Source organism: Xenopus laevis, chromosome 8L (assembly GCF_017654675.1).
Source record: "Xenopus laevis strain J_2021 chromosome 8L, Xenopus_laevis_v10.1, whole genome shotgun sequence".
NCBI lineage: Eukaryota > Metazoa > Chordata > Amphibia > Anura > Pipidae > Xenopus > Xenopus laevis.
Window position 1 is genome coordinate 5,597,192 of NC_054385.1, and position 22,653 is coordinate 5,619,844.

The window sequence follows — 22,653 nt, forward strand, 5'->3', positions numbered from 1 at the left end:
TTCTGGGCTCTCTGCCAAAAGGCCTTTTCTTTAATTACGTATAAAAACGTATCTTTTTCTGGAGTCAGTGCAGGAGATCAAAGAGAAACTTGGGACATTTGTTCTTTTTTGTTAGGCTATGTATATTTGCCTTTATTCTGATATGTGCAAAGAGGGGTTCTAATAGCAAAATAAAAAGAGTGGAAGATCAGGGACATCCTTGTCAAGTACCATTGTGTATTAAAAAAATAAATAAATATACATGAAAATATAAAAAATATAACATGCCACTTAAATATGGGCGGCTGGGTAAGTGTAGTGAGCTTTGATCCAGGTAGTGGGTCTTGAGTGTTTTTCCTGGGTTTTAAAATTAGCTACTTAAAATATCTGGATCACAAACCAGCTTAGACGAAGAATGCCAATTAGACACTGAAAAACAATTTAAATTCTTAGAGGAAGAATTAATTGTGGATGAACTAGAGTCTTCCTTTGGTGGATGCTCGTCTCTTGTCTGACTAGGAGAACTACTTTAACCATGGATGATGTGCATCATTTTGGGTTGTGATGGAAAAGTTAATAGGCCATTTTACATAAGTCTTACTTAGTGGCAGAAGCACCAGTTGGAGTTTCAATGTGTTTGGTGTTTAAAGCAACCAAAAAAATAGGACGGGAACATTCAGAAAGTTTTCTTGGAGGGTGTCCCCGGTGATAAAATTGTGGAAACCTTATTAGAAGTGAAAATAGCAAATGAATATCTTTTTGAAGCAAGTATGGATGGTCTGAATTTATGATCTTAATCTACGTCTCTTTTAGTAATAGAATGGCTTCAACAAGTGGATGTAGTCTTGCATTAAAGTCTGCAAATTGTTAAACAGAAACAACAGAAACCAGACTATTAGGTTGGCTGGTTTCCAGCTAAATTGGGCTACTAAATTAAAGCCCAGGCGGGTTTTGAAAGTACAAATTAGCCAAGGCATGGGTTTGGGCTACCTTTTTGGGACTTTGGCTAGTTTTTACTTTGGAAACCAGCCAAAGTGTTTTCTTTGCCCTATTGTGCCACGCCTGTCTTCTAGTGCATGTTGGGTAATGTAGTTTCTGTTTAAGAATTTGCAGACTTTAATGTAAGACAACAATACCCAACATGCAATGGGACTGAATGTGTAGAAGTCGGGAGTTATCAGATTTTGGGCTCTGCACCCCAGTCTCACTTCCCTCTTAAGCATTCTTGCATTTTCCAGTGACTTTCCTCAATTTCAGACAATTTTGGGGCAAAAATCTGTTGGCCAACAAAATGTCTAGAGATTGAGCTGTTTTACCAATATTTATTGAAATTGTACATGTATTAGGGCCTCATGGGACCCCTATACCTCCTGGGCCCCCCTCTGTATTTACTAGGGATGCACCGAATCCAGGATTCAGTTCGGGATTCGGCCTTTTTCAGCAGGATTGGGATTTGGCCGAATCCTTCTGCCTGGCCGAATTGAAGGTAATAGGGTGACAAGGAAGTAAAGTGTTTTCCCCTTCCCATCCCTAATTTGCAGATGCAAATTAGCATTTGGGTTCGGTATTCGGCTAAATCTTTTGCAAAGTATTTGGGGGTTCAGCTGAATCCAAAATAGTCGATTTGGTGCATTCCTAGTAGTTACGCCCCTGGTGACGGGCGAATCTTTCCGATTTTGCTTCATGGAAAAATGTGCAAATCAGTGAGAATTTAAAAAGGTGTATTTTCACATATATTCAATCATTTTTAAGAATTGTTTTTCACTGCATATATTGTGCTATTTTTGGGCTACTTTTGAAGTGCCTCTTCGCTAGTTTTGGGCTGGTTTTGTAGCTGACTTTGGCTGGTTTTGAAAATTAGACCTGCCAATCCTAGGGCCAGGCACGGACTGGCAATCTGTGTGTTATGACAAATGCCAGAGGGGCTGCCATAGAAAGTCACTATTTAGTGGGCTGGTGGGGAGCTGATTGGGCCTCTCTGTACTTGAAATGCCAGGGCCTATTTTGACTCCCAGTCCAGACCTGCATGGGGCCCTCTATACCTCCTGGGCCCTCCTACAGCCGCAGCGTCGGCTTCATCTATAGTAACACCCCTGAGCATATATATATTTTGCTTCCCCTTGACAGCTCTGCAGTCTATTATTATCATCTTAAAAGCTTTGCTCTGGCCCCTAGTGAAGTTTTGCAGCAGCTGAGGCTTCTGGGTGGGTCTCACAAAGGTGCCTGGAGATAATGGGGCAGATTAACTCAAGGGTGAATATTGGCCAATGGCCGCTTCGCACCCATCGTTACACTTCGCACGGCGAAAGTTCTCTTAGGGAGCTAGCACACGGGCAGATTCGGGAAGATTTCGTCGCCTGGCGACTAATCGCCTCTTCTGCGGGGCGACAATCTCCCCGAACTGCCTTACCCCTGCTATAATGAGAAAACGGCAGCGCCAATGCACTTGCGGCGCTTCAATTTCCGAAGTCACGCAAAGTTGCCTCACGACGAAAGTTCGGGCGACTTCGGAAACTGAAGCGCCGCGAGTGCATTGGCGTTTTCTCGTTATAGCAGGTGGAAGGCAGGAAACTACGGGCGACTTCGGGAAAACGGAGCGTCGCAAGTGCATTGGGGCTGGTGTTTTCTCATTATAGCAGGCGGAAGGCAGTTCGGGGAGATTGTCAGACCGGTAACGCTGGTGAACTGTCGCCAGCCCTCGAATAAATGTGCCCCAATGAGAAGACAGCAGAATAAAAAATCCCTATTCCCCCTAGGTTCTCTCCTGGTGATAGCAGAATATACAGAAGCTCCTAGTAGTTAGCTGACTTCATAGATCCCTGGCCTCCTTGTCCCCAAGTCAAACGAAGGGAAGCTAAAAATACACATACAGGTGGGGGGAGTTCTGGAGCCTTCCATGTCCCTCTCAGCCCTAGTAACCCACTATCTTTTTCTTTGGACCCTACACCCCTGCGACTAAAAGACTACGGTACCGCGCTTTAACCTGAAATCATAGGTCACCTACTCCCCCCGCGGCCGTGGAATCTCCCCCCAAGCTCGACTCTCTCTTTCTCCCTGCCACTCCAGCCTTGGAAGGGGCGGAGAGAGGGCGGTGCCGGGACTTGTAGTGCGCTAAAACATCTCTTGCGTGCAGCGGAAGCGCTTAGAGACTACAAATCCCAGCAGGCCAGTGCGGTGAGGGCGCATGCGCGCCGCGCAGTTGGAACTCCTCTATTATGCTGCTTGGCTGGGGATAAAAAGAAGAGCAACTGGAGGCAGCGTACGGCAAACGTTCCGGGAGCCGCCGGGGGGAACAAGTAATCCATTTCCTATTCCTCTTATGTGGGGCTGAGGGAGGTGTACTGGCCGGGGATCTGAGGCAGGGAAACAGGCGGGCGGTTCCAGCGGGAGGAAAGCCACCGCGGCGCTGTAACAATGTAACAAAGCCAGCCGGGCACTCGCTACATTATATCCCCCAGCTGCGAGTGTGGGAGCCGGGCTGTACCATGCGGGGAGCGGGAGGGGGCAGCACTGCTCTTTCTCTCCCTCCACAGCTCGGGCCTGGTTACTGGGGGAAGGGAAGGGGGAGAGCAGGCTCCCAGCACAAGGGGACGTTTCTTCCCCTGCCCGCCATCTTTTGAAGGAGAGAATCAGAGGAGGGGCACTCCTACACCCCCCTTATTGCATGTTTGGTCCGTTCCCATGTCATACAGATCCCCCGTTCCTGATAATAGAATTTAATGTAGATGGTATGGCCCACAACACCCCCTGCTGCTTGTTTACATTGGACCTTTCCCTTATAATAACTTTATTGCCTGATAACCCCCTGCCCTATCCGACCCCTCTGTGCAGCAGTGGTACTACTTACCCTTTTATTTGCCTCTCTATAATCTTCCACAGCATCTCTCTTCAATCTGTTATGCTCCCTGCAGAATAATAATAATAATTAATAATTACATGGTATCAACCTGTAGGACAGCTCTGCTTCTAATCTGACCTGTAACAACTCCTGCCTTTATTATTATTATTATTATTACATGTTACCCATGGAAATGTCTAGCCCTAAATCTTCAGCTCTTTATTGGATTCTGATGTTTAAAGGGAAAGTTAAATGTGTTTTATGGTTTATTAGGCAATGCCGGTGCGGATATTCAATATGTATAATGTATTTCAGGTTTATGTTGGTACAAAATTATTTATGCGGATACCGATGATGTAGAGGGTGATATTCAGAAATCATTTGCAATACTTTTTAATTATTTGTGGGTTTTGAGAGATTTAACTTTTTATTCAGCAGCTCTCCAGTTTGCAGATTCAGCAATCGGGTTACTAGGGTCCACATTCCCCTAGCAACCATGCATTGATATGAATGAGAGACTGGAATATGAATAGGAGAGGCCTGAATAAAAAGAGGAGTAATAAAAAGTAGCATTAACAATAAGCGTGTAGAGCATGTTTATTAGGTGGGGTCAGTGACCCCTATTTGGAAAGAGTCAGAGGAAGAAGGCTAACAATAATAACAATAATAATAATAATAACAACCCTATAAATAATGAAGCGCGATGGAAAAGTTGCTTAGAATTGGCCATTGTGTAACAGACGAAAAATGAACTTAAAGGCAAACTACTCCTTTTAAAGAAATGGCAACAGTGCCACTGCTTGGGGCCACGGACTTGCTGGGAAGTATAATTCATAACCTGTAGTTGTGGGGAAAAAAAGTGATTTTTAAAGAGGAATCCTTTTTTAAAGAAGGGGATTTCTACTCTGAAAAAGTAGAATTAGTGTTCGCATAATAACAGCAAGTTTCCTATAGACATTTAAACCATGTGTTGCAATCATTTGTTTATCCCTTTCTGTTCTGTCTCTTGAAACGATGCAACAGAAGTCACTTCCTCTCTGGATCTGTTAACCAGCTGCTACATTGCGTTAGGAGTCGGAACCCATAGTGCACAGAATAGAAACAGCCAGCTGCTGCTTTAGATAACATTTACTTCCGTTTGAAATAATTCATAATGTTTTAATTAGGGATTCACCGAATCCAGGATTCAGTTCAGTATTCGGCCAGGGTTCGGTCTTATCAGCAGGATTCGGCCAATTCCTTCTGCCCGGCCGAACCGAATCCTACTTTCCATATGCAAATTAGGGACGGGGAGGGAAATTGTGGGACTTTTTTTCACAAAACAAGGAAGTAGGGATGCACCGAATCCACTATTTTAGATTCGGCCGAACCCCTGAATCCTTGGCGAATGATTTGGTCGAATACCGAACCGAATCCGAACCCTAATTTGCATATGTAAATTAGGGTGGGAAGGGGAAAACATTTTTTACTTCCTTGTTTTGTGACAAAAAGTCACGCAATTTCCCTCCCGTCCTTAGTTTGCATATGTAAATTAGGGTTCGGATTATGTTCGGCCGGGCAGAAGGATTCAGAAGAATCCCGAACTGAATCCTGGATTCGGTGCATCCCTACAAGGAAGTAAATTAGTATGCAAATTAGGATTCGGTATTCGTTCGAATCATTCGCGAAGGATTTGGGGGTTCGGCCGAATCCAAAATTCGGTGCATCCCTAGTTTTAATATGTATCCAATTATTCATCATGCAAACCATTTTTTTAGGTTCGGTACCCGTTTAACGTACTCCCTGAGCAAACTTCTATATGAATAACTGGTATAAAGGTTCTTCCAGTACAGAATTCACATTTGGTCAACACCGGTGATTCTGGTTTGTTTTTCAAGCTGCTTCTCCTACTTGATTGATGGGTTGGAAAGGCGACGATCACAGTGTTGGTTTCCTGCAGAATGTCTCGTGCATAGAGCTTACAATCTGATGTATGTGCAGTGCTACACAATATTTTGGCGCTATATAAATTAATAATAATAATATGTGCCTGAGAGATGGCAAGCTTTTAAAATGTGATTTATTGTGTTTAGGGATGTCTATTATCTGACTGTAAATACATACATATAAATATAGATAGAAGTGAAACCGTTATTTTGTACTGATTGTTCCTGGATAGTTCTGGGAGTTTGGATAACCGCGCTGCTCAGCTGGGCTTCCATCTTTGCTGACCCCCTGAGACGTTTTCCGATAAAAATATCCAGGTGGAGGTGTCTCAGGTGTGCCCTCCTGTATAATCTTACCCGCGCAGTCCTTCGGGGAGTATAAGGTTATTCAGATCTGCTGCTTCTCTTGTCGTTTTGGGAATGTGCTTCAGCCCGAAAGGTGTATTCATCTATTGGGATAAGTTGTAGTGTAATTCTCCTTGTACCTCCTGTACTCCAGGTAGGCACAGCATAGATCCACTCCAGCTATTCATAGGGCATTGGAATTGAGTTGATATATTAATATGCAATGAGAGAATATTTGCTACAGTCATATAATAGCAGGTATTGTCCACCCTCTGCTTCCCTGTTAAAGGAGAACTAAAGCCTAACTAAAGAAGTAGCTAGAAATGTTGTACATGATGTTTTGTGCTTCTGTACCAGCCCAAGGAAACCACAGCCCTTTAGCAGTAAAGATCTGTGTCTCCAAAGATGCCCCAGTAGCTCCCCATCTTCTTTTCTGCTGATTCACTGCACATGCTCTGTGCTGCTCTCACTTACTGAGCTTAGGGACCCACTCATACAGTACACATAGAATAGAAATGTCACAATATAAGGCTGATTAGTCATTAATACAGATAATTACTACATGGCAGCACAGAAACCAGTGCAATTAGCATCAGAATTTAATAATCAGCAAACCTGTAGCATCAGCTTATATTACAGGAAAAGTGACCAAGGATGTTACCGCTTATTGAATGGAAACTTTATAGACTATCGAGACTGAGTCAGTAGTCTACAGGTTAAGGTGGCCATAGACGTAGAGATCTGCTAATCTGGCGATGTAGCCAAACAAGCGGATCTCTCCCCAAATGAAGTGGGCGATATCGGGCTGATCCGATCATAATGTATCCGATCCAACTGGATTCTTTAACCTGCCCGATTGAGATCTGGCTGACTTTCGGCCAGATATTGATCGGGAAAGCCCGTTGGATGGCCCCACATGTGGGCTAATAAGCTGGCAACTCAGTCTGTCGGCAGCTTTTATGGGCCCATGTATGGGGGCCTTTAGATTCTAGAGATCTGATCTGGTTGCTAACATCACTGCGGAGGTTGGTCACCAGTGTTCATAAATACACCCTCAAGTGTTTCCACTCTCTTTGTCCCACCTTGGAAAAAGCCCTTCAGAGAGCAAATAAGTAAGAGTGTTGATAGTGTTAAATGGGAGTTTTGCGATATACACAGCAGTGTTACTCGCAGTGGTGTAACTGGGCCCCTATTGAGGACCCCAAAACATTGATAAGTTGGCGTGTTCAAGATATATTGAAATTGTTCTTTAATTAGGGTCTCACCGTGCCCCCTACACTCCTGGGCCTCCCTGCAACCGCAGGGTCTGCTTCCTCTCTAGTCGTGCCCCTGGTTACTCTGCCAACTCTTAATGGGGGAGTATAACTTTTTTTTTTAATATATTTGTGTTGCCTGGTAGCCCAAAAATTTTTTGAGCGGAGAGAATAAATACTGAAGATCTGACTCTTTATTTTGGCAGGAAGATTGATGTCTTACAAATCACTGTAATTTTGGAAAGCAGATTACAAATAAGAGAGGCTCCTTCTGCTTTACGCACAGTGGGCCCCGTACGATTGCTGGGGTAACTGTGGGGGGGGGCTTTTATCTTTGGTAGGCCTAGTGCTCACAGGGAGACTCTGCCTATGTCAGATTTCAGGTCTAAATGAAAAGACTGTTGTTCGTAGCTCATGGCAATGGCTTGCTTGCTCCGTGCTGGTTTTCTCTGACTCAGCCGTCTGCAGGTTCTATGTAGCAAAAAGAGTTTGGGCTTCCACAAAAGCTGTGGATGGGGTTATGTCACTGCCATTGAATGCTGGGCTGATGGGTCGGCACTTTATGCGAGCTGTTTTCTGCAGGAGGTGGGCTGCTTTTTGTTACCTAACTGGCTAAGATCTGATCTGTTCTATTTACAAAATGGTTGCGTCCTCCAGCACTTGTTGTTTGTCAGTTCTGTGACGGCAAAAAAAAAACCCAAAAAGTTGTTTACTGCAATTTTATGGGGGCTAGCTGTGAGCTTGTAGTACTGCGAACCTGCCCCATAATGTCTCATAATCCGTTTTACTCGAGGTCAACTTGATGGATGAACTATGCTTCTACTGGAAATCTGTCTTCAACACTTTTCTTGTTCTTCAAGCTGAAACCTTCTAAAGGAGAACAGAGTATTCTTGCCTTTTGATGTAGAGGCTTATTTCCTGCCCCTGCAGGTGTGTAGTTTTTTTTTTTTGTCCGTTTGTTTTGGGAGGTTGTCTTTGTTAAAAATATCCTTCAAAGTACTGCTTAAGGTGGCCATAGACGTAACAATTACGATCTTTCTTGGAAAAGATGTTTCCAAAAAAGATTTTCATTTCAATACACACGTGTAGAGCTGAATGGTCAGATATACAGGTAGAAACAATAAAATTCTCTAATAATGGGCACTGTTTGGGTGCCTTCAAAGGCGCCTGATCAAAAAATTTCGTCCAGTCGATTAGCCGACAGATGTCCAAGTCTTCTGCCCATATTGGTCGGCTTTTTTCCCACCATAGTGCACCGAATATCGTATCAAAATTTATTATGTGTGATATTATCTGTCTATGGCCTCCTTTTAGATTTTAAAGAAGATACATGTGTGTTTAAAATGACACACAACAATATAAGCAGTTGTAGAAGAAGAGCCTGGATACTTTTTAATCATACGGTTTATCTTCAGGTGGAACACTTTTGTACAGGTTGTGACTGGAATCAACATCTTCAATGGCAAGCCTTCACTGGAGTGGTGTAAAGGTTGCTGCCATTGGAATCTGGAATTATCTGGGGGGACACTACTGGCTTTGGAGACTGCACAGAACATGTTATCTGCATGAAATTTGGTGGAGGCAAAATCATGTTTTGGAGATGTTTTTCATGGCTTGGGCTGTGATTCCAGTGAAAGTAAACCAATGGCATTCCTAGCAATTCTTTGCTTCCTGATTTATGGTACCGTTTGGGAAAACCCTTTCCTATTTTAGTAAAGTAATGCCCTCATGTTCAAAGCCAGGTCCTTACAGAAACGGTTTGCTGAGACGTGGAAGAACCTAACTTCACAGAGCCCTGACCTCAACCTAAACGATCCTGTGTGATGAATTGAAGCCCCGACTGTGAGCTAGAACTGATAGCCCAACATCAGTGCCCAACCTTGTGGCTGAATGGAAGCAAATCCAACCATCAATGTTCTAAAATCTAGTGGCAGCATTCTCAGAACAGTAGAGGCTGTTGGTTTGGGAATGAGATGTTGGGCAGACAGGTGTCCAGGAACTGCTTAGACACAGTTCTTTGGCAGTGTGGTGAAGATAAATATGCTATCCCAACACATGTCAAAAAGGTGGGATATGTTGCATATCCGTTGGAATCTTAATTGACTTGGCTACTGGGGTCAAAGAATGGCACATGAGTGCTCCACAACTCTTCAGTGTTGAGTAGTAAAGATCAGTCCTTGGTATTTATTCCTTCTGGAAAACTGATGGCTGAAGCTGCAAAGGGGGATTACCAATGGCAGTAGTGGAAAAACAGACCACCTTGACACTCTGGGATTTTTGGGAGACCTTAAAAAAATGTTTCAAGCTATGCCGCTTAACCTGAGACTGTGTCAGTGTATCGGCAGAATTCCATATAAATATCTGACAAGATAGCATCTGCCACAATCTTCCTTAAACTCAGTCAATAACTAGTGCCAGTGTCTGATCGGATGATATCAGCCGTTGACTGTCACTACTATTTGTCGGACGTAACTTTCGTACGATTGCAATCTTGTCAGTTCACGGGCAGAACATTGTCTGATTTGTTCTTTTTACTACATTATTTAATCTGAATGGTTAGTGGTAGGTCGGTAGATTTGCAACGAACGTTCATGCGTCGGGCAGAAGGATATTCCTGCACTTCTATGGCCAGCTTAACAATGTGTTAATATTATACTCTTGGAAATTGCGGTGTCTTATTGACCTGTACCTCCTATAAACGCATGCACACTCTTGCTTACAGGGTGCACAATATCCGCTATGCAATATTGGGGCTCCTCTGGCACTACATCCGCCGCCCATTGCTGGCAATAGAAAGTGTGCAAGCATTTTCTCGCAGTTTCCATTGACTGCAGAGATGGTGGTAGAGGCAAGTGTGTTTAGCGGAGATAAGAAATGTGCTGGTATTTTTACACACTTTAGAATTTTAAAGGAGAGGTGAAACCTATAAATGAACTTGTATTTTATATACGGAAGTTACTGTCTCGGCCTAGAGGTTTAGCAGCCCTATAACCGTATTGATTGGAACTCCCCATTTTGGATCGGGTTAGGCTACTTTTTGGCACTGCACATGCTCGGTGTGCCCTGGGCTGCTGTTGAGAATCTAAGTTTAGGGGTCGTGGGAAATCCTCAAACAGAATATAAGGTTTGTTTGCCGTAGAATTTATTGTATCCATGATTCTGTCTTGGCTCGTCAATGTATTTTTCCACCTCCTCGCACACTACAGTTGGCATTAATCTAATCCCAAATCTCCATCCATACACATGCATTTTAGTCCTGCTGTGTGGCCCTAATTATAGTGTAAGCGCAGCAATTTCCTTTACTTTCAGCTTTGTGTGTATGATTCATATCTGAGTAATATTAAGTCTTGTGCCCTGGCACTGTGGGTTATGCACAGCAGCAAATGCCTAAATGTTTCATCAAATGCTTCTGAAATTATCTTCATTAGGAGCCCAGCCATTTCTGACTTGTGACCTGTACTATGGCGGTTCACAAATTGGGGTGCAGATAGGAGCAACTGCTTAGGGTGCTGAAGAGCATTCGGGCAAGTGAAACTCCCAAAACCCACTGGTAGCTGAATTCTTAATGGTTATGGGAGTTTTTGCAACAGCAGCAGAAGACATTCATTGGTCTGTTCTACTTGTATAAAGATCTCCCAACAAGTCTCCCTGTTCTAGGTTTTGCCACAAACTTTGGATCAATCTGGTCCCATCAACATTGTACGACCTGAATGGGTAATTATCAATAACTGTGGGGGCTACCCTGCCAACAGTGTCGGACTGGCCCACAGGGATCCAAGGTACACTCCTGGTGGGCCCAGGTTTCAGTGGACCCTCCTGCTTCAAAACATTTGGCCTATTTCATGGCCATCACCTATTTCTATGAGACCAAAGAGACTAAATAGATTGAATAATAGATTATAATATGTAAAGAAAAGAGACTAGTAGAATAGAAGTTGCGTGAGGAGAGGAATTATAAAAGTAGAGAGTGTGCCCCTGATCTAAGGTCGTTTGGTGGGCCCCTGGTCTAAGAATTTTTGGGTGGGCCCCTGGTGTCTCAGTCCGATACAGCCTACCAATGGGAGGACCAGAGCATGAAGTCCAGTTTGGGTCAAGTGTAGGAAGAACACTGCTTCCCTGGATCTTTATAGAAATTACTGATGTAGCCGTGTCTTCATTTTTGCTTCTTTCTTGCCGGGTGCTAAAGTCAGCCGTGGCAAAATGTTGAACCATGGCTTGAATTTAAGTCCAAAGTCTTCTGCCCCAACACCTGAAAATGTGGGGCATTAAAGTGATAATTATAGTAAACCTCACCAAAAAAAAAAAAAAACCTTGTCTTTAAAATTTTTGTGCATGAACTGATTTTTTTTTTTTTTTGTCCGTTATAGTCCCAAGGAAGAGGGTCCATTGTGCTGTTCCAGAAACTGAAGAGGTTTTGCTGAGAAATCTGCCAGTCTGATCTTTTCCTTATGTTGGTGATGATGTCACAGAGAAAGATGGTTGACTCCTGACTCTGGAAGTGTAAGCGTTCCCTCACTTAAAATACCCTGGGATGTAATTTTACTGTGTAGTATTAATAACATACTGTTTGGAGCTGCCAATATGGCAAGCTACACTTTATCCTAGCATAGGTTCTCTTGGTGCACTAGAAGAGGTTATTGGCATGCACTAGAACCAGCCGTTGGTATAGGGCCACATGGATTAGAATGCCTACACAGCTACTTGTGAAGCTTTTTTTTTTTTTTTTTTAATGTAGAAAAATCAATTAGACTAACATTTACCGATTCCAACCCACCCTTTTATGCCAGTGTCTGATTGTTGCCATCCCCCTTTTATCTCCTACTAGGCTTTATGGTCAGACCCCTGAAATGGGATGTCTTTCCCATTTGGGGACCATAAAGGAAGAGATTGTGTTGCTCAGCTGTCACAAAAGGAAGTGCTAGAGCGAACGGCGAGATGTCTGCTGTGACTGCAGGAGCTCAGGCTCCACAAGGGCCTTCAAACCTGCCGCCTCCTGAAGTCACCAACTCTAATAAACCAGGTCGGAAGACCAACCAATTGCAGTACATGCAGAATGTAGTGGTGAAGACTCTTTGGAAGCACCAGTTTGCCTGGCCATTCTATCAACCTGTTGACTGTGTGAAGTTAAGCCTCCCTGTAAGTAACGGACTCTAAAGCTTCTCTGCTCAATCTGCTGAAGGCCAGTTAGGGGGAGATTTGGGGTGGGTGCTTATTTGTGCCCTGGGTACCCCTGGAACTATAACAGGGTGACTGTTACCCCAATGTTTCTATACATCTGTAACCTTGTTATGAGCTAAGGGGGCCCAGTCTGAAGGCCAGTTAGGGGGAGATTTGGGGTGAGTGTTTATTTGTACCCTGGGTACCCCTGGAACTATAGCAGGGTGACACCCCAATGTTTCTATATATCTGTAATCTTGTTATGAGCTAAGGGGGTCCAGTCTGAAGGTCAGTTAGGGGGAGATTTGGGGTGAGTGCTTATTTGTACCCTGGGTACCCCTGGAACTATAGCAGGGTGACACCCCAATGTTTCTATATATCTGTAACCTTGTTATGAGCTAAGGGGCCCAGTCTGAAGGCCAGTTAGGGGGAGATTTGGGGTGAGTGTTTATTTGTACCCTAGGTACCCCTGGAACTATAGCAGGGTGACTGTTACCCCAATGTTTCGTTTTATCTGTAACCTTATGAGCTAAGGGGGCCCAGTCTGAAGGTCAGTTAGGGGGAGATTTGGGGTGAGTATTTATTTGTGCCCTGGGTACCCCTGGAACTATAGCAGGGTGACTGTTACCCCAATGTTTCGATATATCTGTAACCTTGTTATGAGCTAAGGGGGCCCAGTCTGAAGGTCAGTTAGCGGGGGATTTGGGGTGAGTGTTTATTTGTGTCCTGGGTACCCCTGGAACTATAGCAGGGTGACTGTTTCCCCAATGTTTCTATATATCTGTAACCTTGTTATGAGCTAAGGGGGCCCAGTCTGAAGGTCAGTTAGCGGGGGATTTGGGGTGAATGCTTATTTGTACCCTGGGTACCCCTGGAACTATAGCAGGGTGACACCCCAATGTCTCTTTATATCTGTAACCTTGTTATGAGCTAAGGGGGCCCAGCCTGAAGGCCAGTTAGGGTGCATTATCCAATGGCTTATCCAACAGTTTATTTTTTCTTTTGTTCCCCTGCCTCGTTTTTTAATTTGTCGGAGCATGAAAGTGATCTTATCTTCCATTGTGCAGGACTATCACAAGATTATTAAGAACCCAATGGACATGGGGACAATAAAGAAGAGGTTGGAAAATAACTACTACTGGAGTGCTAATGAGTGCATGCAGGATTTCAATACCATGTTTACAAACTGTTATATCTATAATAAGGTAAGCCTTTGATGGATGTCCCAACAAATCTGTCTTTAAGCTTATACTTTCCATTTAAGTATTAGTATGAACCATATCATATAGCCTTTTTTAAGTTTAATTTATTATTCAATGATAGCTTTTAAACATATTTTTTAGAAGTGGTAGGGCATTGTTTTTTATGATTGCATATCAATTTGTATGGCTCTTAATATCGGAAACTGCTTTCATTTTTATTTTTGGTGTCCCATGCTATTTTTTTGTAGCTGCAAAGTTTATACTAATTTTTCTCCCGTGCAGTGGCATCATCTTAAAACACAATTTCCATAAAAATTATTATTCTGTTGCAGTCTACCGATGATATTGTTTTAATGGCACAAGCATTGGAGAAGATCTTCCTGCAGAAGGTAGCACAGATGCCTCAGGAAGAGGTGGAATTACTACCCCCTGCCCCAAAAGGCAAAGGCCGAAAACTTCCCACAGCAACACCCCAAGCACCAGGTAAGTATCCCTTCTCGTAATGCTACAGGGTTGTCGTTTTTTTTTTTTTTTTTTTTTTTTTTTTTTTTTTCATTTAATTTTTCTTAAATAAATATTTGCTTTGAAATCATTGCAATTATAATGTGCCTTATCTTCTTTATGTCTCCAGTTGTTCGAGATGTGGAGACACCTGTAGAAAAACTGCCACCACCACCCCAGGCTCCAGCCCCTGCCCCGAAGCCTGCCGAAGTTGAACGTCCCACTACCAGACGGGCTGAGCCACCAGCGGAACCACGCAGGGAGCGTTACAAAGGTTTTCTTTTTGCTTAGTTGAGACTGTTGATATTTATTTCTAACCATGTGATTTTATTTAAAAAAGCTTGACAGCGACTTGAATTTTTTTTTTTTTTTTCTTCCTATACCCATGGTTGTGGGTACTGCAAAAAAATAAACTACTCCTAGCCTATCCTGTATGATGTCTATCCAAGTACTACTTTGTGTCTTTTGACTTGGTGGAACAGGAATCTCTTATGGAAAGTCCCTAAAATCACTTGGATAAACAGGCAACAAAAAAGACTAAGTTGGCCAAAAAAGTAAATTCTGGCCCATTTTGTTAATAAATGTGGTTAAGCCATATATACTGGCCATTACAGGCCTGGCAAATTGGCTGAAATTACCAGACTGGTAGGGTCAGTAGGATCCCGGCAACCTGCTTAAAAATGAGCCCCCTAGTGTAAATCCTTAGAAAATCATGGTCTATAAAATTGGAAGATGAACTTCCATATAAAATGTCCAGTATCTTATATATTTTTTTATTTTTTTTCATGATTCAATAGGAGCGACACAAGCATCAGCAGTGTCCAGTGTGAACCCATCCATACCCCATACTAATGCCACCCCCGTGGCTTCTCAGACCCCTGTCATTGCCGTCACTCCTGTGCCAACTATAATGGCAAATGTCGCCCCAGCTTCTGCCCAGCCGCCTGTACCAGCTGCTTCTTCTCAAATGGTTCCTGTGGTACCTCCAGCAGCTCCAGTCGTTAAGGTAGGTCAGCACTTTGTGGCTGTTTGGTGGGAAGGTAGTAACATGATAGACCCAGCTATATTCATAATGAAGAAGTAATACATTGACTAAATATTGTGCCTTTAAAGCAATGTTCTTGGGAGTCAAAATTGGGTTCCCATGCAAAGCTACAAGGAATTGAAAATAAGTTCTTATTAAACAAGAAAATCTGTGTTGCGCATATGATTGTCAAAATCCATATCTATTTCTCCCCCCCCCCCACTTAAGAGGAAAGGGGTGAAACGAAAAGCCGACACCACCACCCCCACCACTTCAGCAATCACAGCCAGCCGTAGCGAGTCTCCCGTTCCTGTTTTGGAGCCCAAGCTTGCAAAGGTTTCGAACCGGCGAGAAAGCGGGGCGCGTCCCATTAAACCACCAAAGAAGGACTTGGAAGATGGTGAGATTACCCAGCAAGCAGGAAAAAAGGGCAAACTGACCGAACATCTCAAGTACTGTGATAGCATCTTGAAAGAGATGCTTTCCAAGAAGCACGCTGCCTATGCTTGGCCCTTTTACAAACCGGTGGATGCGGCAGCCTTGGAACTGCATGACTACCATGATATCATCAAGCACCCTATGGACCTCAGTTCTGTTAAAGTAGGTCTACTCTTGCTGCTTTCGCTTTGCATGAAATTTTGCTGTATATCGTACAATCTGGCCAACCGAGTGTTACGATGAGTAGGGGAACCAAATTAAAAATCCTAATAAAGTAACGGCTGAGCCTTGCAATCATTGTGGTTCCAGGAGGCCCTGATGCATGGTGGTTTTAGGCTTTGTAAATTTAGATGTGCTTCAGCCTATCTCGGGCAGGCTCTATGGTTGACCAAAGCAAATGTGCATATATATTCACAAAGGCAAGATGGCTATTCTATTTATAGTGGGACTGGGATAACGGGGGCCCACCAGAAAACCTTAGGCCCACTCTCCAAAGTATTACTCCCCTCTTCGCTCATTGTCTTTAGTCTACTTTGTCCCTTGTCTACTTCAAAACACAAGTAGGTAATGACCATAAATTAGGCCAAATAGTTGGGAGGCATTGGTTCTATTAGGCCTGCTTGTGTTGGCACAGAGCAAAGACGCTTTTATTTTATTTTTCTCCCCCAATAATAGTCCATGTGGCTCTTTAAATTGCACCAGGACCTTCTGCTCTTCTAAAGTAAAGTGTGCAGAAGATAACTGAGCAGATACAATGTCATGAGGCCTTCTACATTAATCTAATTTTGCTGTACTTCCCCCTAGAGAAAAATGGACGCACGAGAGTATGCAGATGCACAGGCTTTTGCAGCCGATATCCGGTTAATGTTTTCTAACTGCTACAAGTATAATCCTCCTGACCATGAGGTGGTAGCCATGGCTAGGAAGCTCCAGGTAATGATCCAGCAGTATATGTCACAAGTGTTTTTTTTTTTTTCTCTCTGTTTATTTGCTAAATTTCCTTATTTTTTCTTTTTTTTATGACTCTGCCTGGCAGGATGTTTTTGAGATGAGATTTGCAAAAATGCCAGACGAACCTGTAGAGCCCCCAGCTCCTCCTACCGCGGCCGCCCCAGTGGTCAGTAAAAGCACAGAGAGCAATCGTACGAGCGAAGAAAGCTCTTCAGACTCTGATAGTTCTGATTCGGAGGAGGAAAGGGCCACCAGGTTGGCGGAACTCCAGGAGCAGGTGAGATTCAACCAACTATAACTAGTGGTGTGGGTTCTAAGCCTCATCATTAAATTGAGACTCTCTTATTTGTAATATTTCTTCACTCCACTCCATCTGTAGGAGCGGTGGAGAGACCACAGCTGCCAGGTTTGATTGAGGTCCTCTTATTCGATCCAATAATGCGTTTGTTTAACTACAGCTTATATAGTTAGTTACATAGTTAAATTGGGTTGAAAAAAGACAAAGTCCATCAAGTTCAACCCCTCCAAATGAAAACCCAGCATCCATACACACACCCCTCCATACTGTCACATAAATTCATAAAAATTCCCTGAATTTTTAGACCTGCTGGAGAAATATTTGCCTCATCCCTGACAAGATGTCCATTGCTAAGACAATTTTGGCCTTGTATAGAGACCAGTGTATAGTTGCTTTAGTTGTGGTTTACAAGACTCTTACAAAGGTTAACGAGGTGCAGACTTGTGAATTCATTTTAAGTTACTAATGATTGGATATGGGTTTCTGTCTTGGACTTACTGTCTACGAATACCTTTTTTTTTTTTATCTTGTATCCCTCCTCAGCTAAAAGCTGTTCATGAGCAGTTGGCTGCACTGTCGCAGGCTCCTGTCAACAAACCAAAGAAGAAGAAAGAAAAGAAGGAGAAAGAGAAAGAGAAGAAGAAAAAGGAGAAGGATAAAGACAAAGAGAAGGAGAAAGAAAAGCACAAGGTGAAGATGGAAGAAGAGAAAAAGATCAAAGCTGCTCAACCAGCAAAGCTGGTTCCACCCAAAAAAGCACCAGCAAAGAAAGCAAGCAGTACAACAGCAAGCGCAACAACCACAGCTGCTGCTGCTGTCAACGCTGTGGCTAACAGGTAGGTCTGCTTTTGTTGCTAAATACATTGCACAGCAGGGAAGCAGTGGTCTTTCCATAGTGCCCCCCCCAGTAGGAGATTAGAGAACTGTTCCCTCAGTGAGTCCTTATCCCAACGACAGGGAAGCAAAGGTACATTGGACTTTAACTTTAAACTTTAAAATCTACAACAAAAGTCGATAGTTGAGAGGAAGCGTTGCAGTTTGCTGACACAACTAGCTTCATTACATTCATTTTCCATACGTTTCCTTTCCCTCCTTGCTCCTTGGAATCTCAGCAAGCAACCGAAAAAGGGTGGAAAGCAGCCTCCATCTGCTGCCTACGACTCGGAAGAAGAAGAAGAGGGCATCCCCATGACTTATGACGAAAAGAGGCAGCTCAGCTTAGACATTAACCGGCTCCCGGGAGAGAAACTGGGGCGCGTAGTTCACATTATACAATCCCGGGAACCTTCTTTAAGAGACTCCAATCCCGATGAGATAGAAATTGATTTTGAAACCTTGAAGCCCACAACTTTGCGAGAACTGGAGCGATACGTCAAGTCGTGTTTACAAAAAAAGCAAAGGAAACAGTTTTGTAAGTAGATTTTGTTTGTGTCAAATATAAGATGCCATATTTAAATCTCTTTGTTGGTTAGAGAAAAAAAAACCCAAAATAAACTTCAATTTATAACGTAATCCTTTAACATTTAAGTATGGTCTTTGTAAGGCTGCAGGCTTAATGTCAAAGGAGACTTCTGCTATCAACATTATCTTAAAGTAAGGGATATTTTCATTTTTTAACATAATTTAACAAATCATGTGACACCTTTAAGCTTTATCATTTTGTTTTATAGCTTATGTCAGGCTGTCGTAGCGTTTCTAACTTGTCATGTAATACACGAGACAAAGGTTGCTTCATGTAAATCTGAGATTCCATTTCTGTGCTCAAGGAATTCCGGGAAGAGCAAATTCACAGATTGCCAAACCATAAAATTTTAATTTTTCTCTAACCAACAAATCTTAATTGTTATGGTAGAGGTTTTTATTCCATAGTTTGTTGAATTCTGGTGGGCACAAGCAATGCAATCACTAGGGTGCTGGGTAAGAGGCTTACTAGTGATTAGCACACAGTAGTTAACAGATAAAGTAACTAGTGGTTTGCTCCTGAGTTACCAAAAGGCTGACGTTGGTCGCTTTTGATCCTAATTTGAAGTAGTCCATTACAACTGCCTGTATAGCTGAGAGGCAGTAAAGCTATCCAATAAAAGATGCAGACTCTGTTCCTCTAGACCAGGTATCCCCAACCTTTTGAACCCATGAGCAACATTCAGAAGTAAAAGGAGTTGGAGAGCAACACAAGCATGAAAAATGTTCTTGGGGTGCCAAATAAGTGCTGTGATTGGCCATTTAGTAGCCCCTATGAGGATTGTCAACCTACATTGAGGCTCTGTTTGGCAGTGCACCTGGTTTTTATACAACCAAAACTTGCCTCCAAGCCAGGAATTAAAAAATAAGGTCCTCCTTTGAGGCCACTGGGAGCAACATCCAGCTACTGGTTGGGTATCCCTGCTCTAGACCAAGGATCTCCACATACAAATGTAAATGGTTTAGGAGCAACATTCATGAAAGTCCCTGGGGATAAGGTCTGTGATTGGCTATTTAGTAGCCCCTATGTGGCAGCCTACAGGAGACTCTGGCAGTACACCTGGTTTTTATGCAACCAACGCTTGCCTCCAAGCTTCATTTTCAAAAATAATCACCTGCTTTGAGGCGACTGAGGGCAACATCCGATTTCAGTTGTCGCCTCTTTGAAGAGTTACAATGTGCTGTTCTGATTGGATTAGTGGAAAAGTTTATATGCCGAGAGCTTCCCACACCAATCAGTGGTACTGAAGAAGCTGTTCGGATAAGTAGTGAAACGTCTTCAATAATTACTCAGCAAGTCCAGTTGTTTTTTTTAATATCTTGGATGAATGAAAATCTTCATAGTCATCCAAGGGGTTGGTGAGCAACATGTTGCTCGCGAGCCACTGGTTTGGGGATCATTGGTCTAGACCAAGGATCACCAACCTTTTGAAGCCGTGAGCAACATTCAGAAGTAAAAGGAGTTGGAGTAACACATGAATAATGTTCTTGGGGTGCCAAATAAGAGCTGTGATTGGCCATTTAGTAGCCCCTATGTGGATTGTCAATCTACATTGAGGCTCTGTTTGGCAGTACATCTGGTTTTTATACAACCAAAACTTGCCTCCGAGGCTGGAATTCAAAAATAAGCACCTGCTTTGAGGCCACTGGGAGCAACATCCAAGGGGTTGTAGAGCAACATATTGCTCACGAGCTACTGGTTGGGGATCACTGGTCTAAACAAAGACTGTTAATTACCGTATGGGATCCTGCCAACAGTCATCCCTGATATTGGCCAAAAATGAGCAGATCTGAAAATTCCATCAACATGTTGATGGGGTCTGGTCGCCATAGGCCTCTTTTTGTGATATATCGTTGGCTTAGGGGACAAGTCTACACCCACCTTAAGAGTCACTATTGAGTTTGATCAGTCTACTTCTGGTTGTGCTGTGTAGCACATATCTTTAAAAATAAGCCCTAGAGGTTTTTTTTTTGTTTTTTTTTAATGTGCCCATGAACAATTTGACCACACAGCCACAAATAAAGTAGAGGGAACACTGGAGGATACCAATCTATACTGAGACTCATCATTCCAGTGTATTCCTATATGTGTGTGAGCCTAGTCATGTTTTATAAATATGAAGTTGTGTGTGCTTTTTCTTCAGCAGGCTGGGAGAAACAAAATTCCATTTGCTCTGCATCAACCTCCTCACGAAGTAATGTGGATGGTGACAGAAAATGGCTTTTTCCCCCAGATAGAAACAGCACAAACAATGTCATACGAGTCCTATCAAGACGTGCAAAACAACATCACTATCTGTGAGCGTTCCAAAAATGCCCTTTCATATATGCGCAAGTTTTCATTTTTACCGTTGGTGCTTGTTTAAGGAGATTGGAGGTCCTTTATTTAATATTTTTGAAGGCCCAAAAAGCCTGGAGCAATTGCTGTCGATATCTAGATCCTTTACAATTTTGTCCTTGTTTGACACTGATCTCTGCAATCTCCCAGCAGCATCGGGGAAAAAACAAGCAGTAAAGTCCAAGGAGGAGCTCGCTCAGGAAAAGAAAAGGGAGTTGGAGAAGCGACTCCAGGACGTAAGCGGCCATTTAAATAACAAGAAAGCTCAGAAAAAAGGTACAGTTTGATAATATAAAATTTGGAGTGAAGAATGGGAGCGAAGAATGGGAAACGCTCAAAAACTGCTCTTATATGAAAGAGTATCTTCTAACCATCACAGATGTGTCATTGGTTCTTGTTTGAAAACTGGTCCCAGAAATATTTCTTCTAGATAAAAGGGTGGTGGTGGGGTATAATAGTCCTTTTAGTGCTTCTTTTGCTAATGGCTTTTAATAAAAGGAGAATGTTAAAATTTTTTACTTGCCTTAATTAAAACTTATTTAACTTTTTACATGGTTCTTGTATTGAGGAAACCATTATAATAATAATAATGATAATAATGATGATGATGATAATAATAATAAATGTAGTGTGAATGTATATATTACTTATTTATATATATATTTATGTTGACAATTTGCTTTTTACATGAACTAAAGATTATTTTATTTCAAATTTCAAATTAAATTTAAAATTAAATTTAAAAACGTCTCTTGTGGCATTTGCCCTAATTCCCTTTTGAATGGCTCACTTAGTTGGGCTTATGTACAAAGAAAAGTGCATCAATGTCCTCTAAACTGTGTACTACCCACCATGGAAACTAGAGGGGCTACTAGTCCCATAATTCCTCAAGCATCTGATATTTAGGGACCATGTACCGTGGAAGTCTGTGGAAAAATATAAATATTGGAATGTAAACTTTCCAAAACGTAGAAAATCTTTTCTCCCCTAAAGTACTCAACGGATGCGTTGTATGTATTCCCGCCATATACGTTTTTTTCAGGAAGATATGTAGTTTGAAATTTAAAAAAAAATTGCCAAAAATTTTTAAAGTCCCTATCTGAGCTGCCTTTTTTTTTTTTTTTTTTTTTTTTTTTTTTTAAATTTTTTGGAAATTTTTTCATTTCAGAAATGTTAGGGTAGGATTAACTTTTTTTTGCTATTTAGAAACCATGTATTGACTCAAGCATTCTAATCGTTGAGTTTGGGTTATAGACTGGACAGTCCGGTCATAGAGAGTCACCATTTCATAGTGGAATTGTGGAAAATTTCCTTTAAACCCTTTAAACAGAGGGTGTTCTTTATGTAGATCATTTGGCAGTTTTTAATCCCAGCCCCCTTTACATTAAGCTGTCAAGCCTTTGGGCAGCAAATGGATCATGTCCAGGTTTGTAGAGAGAAGCTGGAACCAAACCCTTATCTATAGTTTGATAAAGACCCCCAGCTAATGGAATATTTTTGCTCTTCTCAATCCTGATTAGTTGTGGAGATGATCTTCTTTGGAATGTTAATTGGCTAGTAAACTGCCATGGGCAGGAGTAAAAGGCAACGACATTCCACCTAAAGATTGTGGGTGGTTTCTGATTCCATGATAAATGTATCTAAATTTTACGCTTGCTACTTTTGCAGAGAAAACCGGTTCCGGAGCGGCGGGTGGCCCATCCCGGCTGAGCAGTAGCAGCTCTTCTTCAGAATCTGGCAGCAGCAGTTCAAGCGGATCCAGTTCGGACAGCAGCGATTCGGAATAAATAGATGTTGTGCGCACACACACACAAGATCCGAATTCTTTGCAGTGATCCCATCTATGAAACACTCTTTAACACTTTGTGTGTGCTGTTGGAAAAACTAGAAACTAATTTTATTTTGTTTTTAAAAAAAAAAAAAATCAATAAAAAAAAATAAAT

The 22,653-nt window shown here is 42.4% G+C and overlaps 1 protein-coding gene across 3 annotated transcripts; it reads left to right on the forward strand.

Moving 5' to 3' along the window:
* The first annotated feature begins 3,116 nt into the window (after positions 1–3,116).
* Positions 3,117–22,653, forward strand: LOC108698857 (bromodomain-containing protein 3). 3 transcript variants are annotated; one of them, XM_041572352.1, is made up of 14 exons: positions 3,117–3,275; positions 11,708–11,840; positions 12,166–12,476; positions 13,565–13,702; positions 14,032–14,182; positions 14,331–14,474; positions 14,998–15,206; positions 15,453–15,824; positions 16,467–16,595; positions 16,699–16,890; positions 17,455–17,747; positions 18,024–18,322; positions 20,861–20,986; positions 22,379–22,653. In XM_041572352.1, exons 3-14 carry the CDS (start codon positions 12,276–12,278, stop codon positions 22,495–22,497), a joined length of 2,373 nt encoding a protein of 790 aa, XP_041428286.1. In that variant the 5' UTR covers positions 3,117–3,275; positions 11,708–11,840; positions 12,166–12,275; the 3' UTR covers positions 22,498–22,653. The 3 variants fall into 3 exon arrangements, with proteins under 3 accessions (XP_041428286.1, XP_041428287.1, XP_041428288.1); XM_041572353.1 differs by having other exon boundaries at positions 20,864–20,986; XM_041572354.1 differs by lacking the exon at positions 20,861–20,986.

Excerpts from the sequence above, each read along its gene's own strand:
- LOC108698857 (XM_041572352.1), top strand. The coding sequence starts at position 12,276 with ATGTCTGCTGTGACTGCAGGAGCTCAGGCTCCACAAGGGCCTTCAAAC. Across the intron at positions 16,891-17,454 it reads TGGCGGAACTCCAGGAGCAG|CTAAAAGCTGTTCATGAGCA; the intron begins GTGAGATTCAAC and ends ATCCCTCCTCAG. Across the intron at positions 20,987-22,378 it reads CAAGAAAGCTCAGAAAAAAG|AGAAAACCGGTTCCGGAGCG; the intron begins GTACAGTTTGAT and ends CTACTTTTGCAG.